The sequence below is a fragment of the Manacus candei genome, unplaced genomic scaffold (genome assembly GCF_025592945.1).
Source record: "Manacus candei isolate 608988 ecotype Guabito, Panama unplaced genomic scaffold, ASM2559294v1 h1tg000071l, whole genome shotgun sequence".
Lineage (NCBI taxonomy): Eukaryota > Metazoa > Chordata > Aves > Passeriformes > Pipridae > Manacus > Manacus candei.
In genome coordinates, this window is record NW_026138119.1 from 9479855 (window position 1) to 9485854 (window position 6000).

General features: G+C 52.6%; 1 protein-coding gene across 5 annotated transcripts in view; it reads right to left on the bottom strand.

Moving 5' to 3' along the window:
- CACNA1B (calcium voltage-gated channel subunit alpha1 B) overlaps window positions 1–5697 on the bottom strand; it is a 308320-nt gene extending 302623 nt beyond the window's left edge. For all 5 annotated transcript variants that reach the window (XR_007907763.1, XM_051807855.1, XM_051807859.1 and 2 more), the window contains exons 1-2: window positions 5062–5697; window positions 1964–2069 (exon numbers count right to left, since the gene is read on the bottom strand). Coding sequence is in view for 4 of the 5 variants with exons in the window: in XM_051807855.1 (XP_051663815.1) it covers window positions 1964–2069; window positions 5062–5321 (366 nt within the window). In the remaining variant the exon portion in view is untranslated. The remainder of the gene's footprint in view (window positions 1–1963; window positions 2070–5061) is intronic.
- Between the last annotated feature and the right edge of the window lie 303 nt (window positions 5698–6000).

Sequence of the window (6000 nt, forward strand, 5' to 3'; positions counted from 1 at the left end):
ATTTCAATGAACCCAGGAGATGGAAATGTATATCCATCAATCATTAACCAAGAAAAGGCCAGTTCCATTCCTGCCAAAGACAGCCCAAAAGCACCTGCTGTTCTGCAGAGGCATAGAATTTGGCTCAACAAACCTGTAAATGTATGGGAATGTTCACCCACTCTGGTTTAACATGGATTTGTAACATTTTCAATGAAGCAACTTCCAGTTTGTGGAAGCAGCAGGAACGTTCTAAAGCAGCTTCACTTTGAAACCAGAAGACACTTTTTCTTACTCACAATGCTTAATCTTTCCAGCATATGTTGAAAATAAAAGATATTTCATGACTTGTAAAGACTCTCAGTGTTATTCCACGCTAAACCCCTTTATACTTCAGAGTTATGAATGTGCTGTAGCTAAAATGTTTTAAGAATACCTGGATCAAAGGCAATGGTGCACAACAGGGATGAAAATCAGGAGTTAATTCTTCCTTCCTCACCAAGGCAGAGTCAACAAGGCAAAGACTGCATTTAATACACACAGTTATCTTACAATATCTGGTGGTAATACCAGTGCCCCCTTTGGAATGATTTGAGCAGGAACTGAAGGTGTTTGTGCCATAAAATGGAATCAATACAGTGGGGAAAAGAACAATAAAATGCCTGTGGGATCCCCTTATAAATCTGGGGACATAGAGAAACATAAAACCAACTTGTTAACCACACCTGCTGCTGCTTAAAACATCACCAAAGGGTAACCAGACCAAAACAGCCACAAAACTGTTTTTCCCTTCACTAGTCCATATGTTCATAACCATGGAAAGCGTTTTCCAGCTCAGTCACTACCCTGGGCCTAAACTTGTGCTTTGCTCACAGCCCCAGGCTGGCCTTGCTGACCCCTCCTAAAGCACGCAGAGAATGTTAAATGGCAGAGAGATCAACAGAAATGCATGTATTCATCTTATCCTCCTCACTTGTTAAGCAGAAATAATTCAGGGACAATAAGCAAACCCCGTGGAGGTGAACAGGCAGCAGGAGCAGCTCCATTTCCAATTTAGGACCAAGTAGGTGACCCTGATGCTCCTTTTGGATCCATCACTAACACACTTTTCCTGCTTCTGAAGGATGAGATTGTGAGAGTTGCCCACCCTTGGAAACTGCAGCAACCAGTGTACAGGGCCTCTAGTTTTTGGCAGCAAGCCTAATATTATTTTTGTTTGCATAACATAATATCTACATGGCAAACACATATGGATCCATATTTATTCATCCATATTTATTCAGCCTTTGAACATGCACCAGGATTAATGCATTTGGGCATGCAAGACTTTCCAGATCATTAACAGTAGGAGAAAAATCAACCCAAGTGTTACACATTTTTCCTACATGATAAATGGAAGAACTGTTTTGAAGCTATTCTTCTATTTTCTTTTGAAATAAGGTAATTGGGCTCATTACCATAAAGCCTGCAGGGAAATTATTTTCCTCTGTAAGTTGGTTTCATTTTTTTTGGAAGGGAAGTGCAATCATCTAAACCCAAAGTTTGCTCTGTAGGATCCTTCACATGCACAGTAGCAGGAAGAGACTCTTGAACCTAAAAGGTTACTCTGTTCTACCACTCCCTGGGAAAATATCACAGAAGTTTATTTGATTCCAGAGATAATTCTAAGCATTTATCAGTCCTTTCTTGTCTTGGTTTAGAGATAACCTAAGTTTGAAGCTCTTCTGATGAGAACAGAAGCTCCATCTCCTCTCCTGCAGCTGGGCAGGGCTGGCTGGAGTGATGAAGCATTTGTGCAGATGGGATCAGGAGGGGAGAGTTCTTCTTGTTGGCACTGAGCGATTCTTTTTGTGATTGGCAGATCAATGCTTGTTTGTTTACGTGTGGATCTTTAAAATAGATGCCAGCACTCCTAGCACTGGGGGGCTGAGTGTTTTCTGCATCAGAGCAGAACAAAAACTGCACATAAATAAATGCAACTCACCAATCTCTCCGACATCGGCGTCTTGTCTCCATCCGGCAAGTGTTGTTCCAGAGCCAGCACGATACAATTGGCTATGATTGTAGCTAAAATCATGTATTCAAATGGAGTGATGACCAAAAAGTTAAAGAAGACACTGGACAACAGAAGGGGAAACCCGTCCAAATCCCATTTCTACCCCCAAAGTCACATTAATTGAGCATTCTAAGATTTCTTGTATTTTTGAAGGCATTCGGTCTCCCTGATTTCTTCAGTTCTTTCTGGGTTGTGTTTGGAAAAAAAGTAGGCAATTGGTTCTCTTCTTTGAGAGAGTTAGAGTTTTACACAGAGTCAGAGCTGCTCAAGGAATTTGGGAGCAAGAAAGTAAAAGGTCCAAAGGAAACAAAAACCTATTAATAATCATTGGTTTAAAATGAGATTGATAAACTGAACTGCCTCAGAATAGATCATACAGCTGAGCACCATCTGCTGAATTGTCCTTCAGAAACATTTCCCTTCAACACATGGTGCAAATAAAGTGATGGGCTGGAAAAGTTTGATTTAGAGTGTCTACACAGGTCCAAAACGTGAATTACTGCTGGATTGCAATTCTCCCAGTGAGAATAAAATCACCAGCGCCCTGTCGGGATGTAGGAGAGAAGCAATCCCAGGGGAAGGATCCCAACCCGGCACCGGGTCCCTCCTTTTGCTGTTGTCTCCAGCCCTGAGCTGTGCCGAGCCCCGGCTCTCCCAGGGTGGAGCCGCACCGGGGAGGGCAGAGGGGCCTGGAGGTGGGAGATGGATCCGCTCAGCACCACAGGGAGAGGCTCAGCACCATGAGGAGAAACTCAGCACCACGGGGAGAGACTCAGCACCACGGGGAGAGACTCAGCACCACGGGGAGAGACTCAGCACCATGAGGAGAGAGACTCAGCACCATGACGAGAGAGACTCAACACCACGGAGAGAGACTCAACACCACGGGGAGAGAGGATCAGCACCAGGGAGAGATCAGTCCAACGCGGCGGGGAGCTCTGCTCAGCACCAAGGACTATTTGTTCGGCACCACGGAGAGCTCAGCTCAGCACCGCGGAGAGCTCAGCTCAGGACGGCGGGGAGCTCAGCTCAGCACCAGGTTCAGCACTGTGGAGAGCTCGGCGTGGTACCAAGGACAGCACCAGTTGGCACCCTGGAGAGCTCGGCTCAGCACCGCGGTCAGCTCAGCTCAGCACTGTGGAGAGCTCTGTTCAACATCGCGGGGAACTCGGTTCTAAACCGCAGAGAGCTCGGCTCGACACTTTGGAGAGCTCGGCTCAGCACCGCGGAGAGCTCAGCTCAGCACCACACAGAGCTGGGTTCAGCGTCACAGAGAGCTCGGTTCAACACCTTGGAGAGCTCAGCTCAACACCCTGTAAAGCTCGGCTCAGCACCGCGCAAAGCCCGGCTCAGCACCCCGCAAAGCTCGGCTCAGCACCGCGGAGAGCTCGGCTCAGCACCCCACAAAGCTCGGCTCAACACCCCGCAAAGCTCGGCTCAGCACCCCACAAAGCTCAGCTCAGCACCCCGCAAAGCTCGGCTCAGCACCCCGCAAAGCTCAGCTCAGCACCCCGCAAAGCTCGGCTCAGCACCCCGCAAAGCTCAGCTCAGCACCCCGCAAAGCTCGGCTCAGCACCGCGGACAGCGCCCGGCCCCGCCCGCCCAGCGGCCCCGTGGGGAAGGGCCGGTGGCTCTGCCGGTCCCGGTGGCTCCTCTGGTGCCGGTGGCTCCGCCGATCCCACCGGCTCCGCAGAGCCGTGGATCCCGTCCCCACACCCCCGGGAAAGACGCGGCCGAGTGGCCCAAGAGGCAGGGCAGGGACAGACTGCGCCCGGCCTCGCGGGCAGGGCGATGCTCTGCCTGCCACCGGGGCTTGGGGGCTTGTTTATCCACGCTGGAATGCAGGGAAGGAGAAATGGATCAGGAAGCACAGCAATCCCTGGGATTGTATAACATGGACAGAAAGATCAATACGTGTGTGTGTTCAGAGAGAAGGGAAGTGCGTTCGCTCCATGGGTGTATTTTTCCTGTGAGCCCCTCAGGAAGTGAAAACTGGGGAAGCCTAAAGAGGAGCTGGCCTCTGTGGCAACTGAAAGTGTTGCTAGGAGGCTGGGAGGAGGCCTGGCTGCCGTTAGCTGGGGATTAACAGGGGTGTGATATCAGATGAAAAGAAAGCAGTCGGCTCCCTTGAGACCCCCAGTGCGATGCACTCCTGTACACACACACACACATCAGCTACTCCCTGGTGGCCTCAAACACTCTGCTCCCCTTTGCTCATGGCTTACAACCAGCATTCCCAGCAAAGCCCCCTCCTGAGGATCATCACTCGGCCTGGGAGCTGGGGCTCGGACAGGAAGCATCTACCCCTTTCACCACACAGCAGACGATCCCTCTCCCCACTTACTGCCTCCCTCTGCCTCAAGGCTTTGCTAATATTTTTTTTTTTTAGTACAGCCTAAGCTTAGACTACGCACCTCATCAGAGTGCCATGATTCATGTTGATTCTAATGGATTCAGGTTTAGGGGATGTGCTAAACCTGAGCTGCAATGATTGTATTCCTGGGATTCACCAGGTACCTGGGCTATCAATGTCCCTACTATCAACGCAGCTTTAATGCTAAGGTGTCACCATTTTTATCCCTTCTGCTGTTCAGAGTGAGACAGAAGAGTTGGAAGGCTCCAAGATGGAAATAAGAATCAGGATTCATCAGCATGAACCTCACAGAACCCTTTGCAGCCGACTTAAATTGTGGGGAACGTAAATCTACATGTCCACCTCACACCTAAAGACACACTGGCATGCACGTATGTCTGACACAGAGCCCTGGCATAAGGCACCCCCAAAACACCCTCTGCTGTGCCCACAGGAGGAGCTCCCCGTGATCCCCATGGACACGGCCGTGCGTTATGTCGGGCACAGGGATCCGTGGCACACACACCCACCGCACACCCTGGCTCACACATGCACGTCTGCATTAGCCCCAGACACTCATCCTGCGCTGCCCAGAGGGGTCTCTTCCCCTCAGCCTCCCTCTCCCCCTCCCCACCTTCCCCCCCGTACCCACACAGCCTTCCTGAAAGGATATGGCCATTCTGTTATTCGCTTGGCGTATTTCCGTATAACATTATCTTCACTGAAGATGAAGAGGGATCTGTTGACTGTGAAGCAGTTCTGTTTGACAGGGATGGGGTTGTAGAGAGCCATAGTCCTGGCCCTCTGAGCCATCGACTGCTTATACATCCTTTGGCCGGCTTGGGGGCCACCTTGCCGGCTGCTCCCTCTTCCAGCCCCGGCCGGCCCTCCACCTCCATAGCGGGTCGGCAGATCATCCCCAAACCGAGCCATCCTCGCGGTGCACGGAGCCGGGCACTACAATCCAAACTGGCAGCCGAGGCGAGAGGAAGACGCATCACAGCGCGCAGCACTTCTCCCTCCTGGGGCTTCGGTCGCGGGATCGGGATCGATGGCAGCAAAAATATATTGATGTATTATAAAAAAATAAAAAAAAAAAAATAAAATAAAATAAAAATAAAAATCCCTTTCCCTTCCTCCACCCCCTGCGCTTCCCCCGCCGCGGTGGCTGCCCGGGGGTAGGAGGAAGGCGCCGGGGCTCCGCTCACCTCCCCGCACAGGTGCCGTCTCTCCGGCCCGACCTCATGGCCGGGGCGGCGGGGGGGGCGGCCGCGGTGGTCGCGGTGCCTCGGCTGGGCTGGGAAGGGGCTCTGCGCTGCTGCCGTGCCCGCCGCGGGAGCGCTCGCCGTGCCCAGCCCAGCCCAGCCCGGCACGGCTCCGGCACGGCCCGGCCCCGCCGCATGTGATGCCCGGAGCCAATGGGGCCGCCGCGGCTCCGCCCGCCCCAGTCACCGGCACCGGGGGGCGGGAGGAGGGAGGATGGAGCCCGGCCCGGCCCGGCAGCCACCGCCCACCCCGGTAAAAACGGCGGAGCCGCGGCTCCTCCCCGGGGGAAGGAGGGATGGACCCCTCCCGTGGCCCTGCGCAGCGCTCCGCGGGCGCGCAGAGCCCC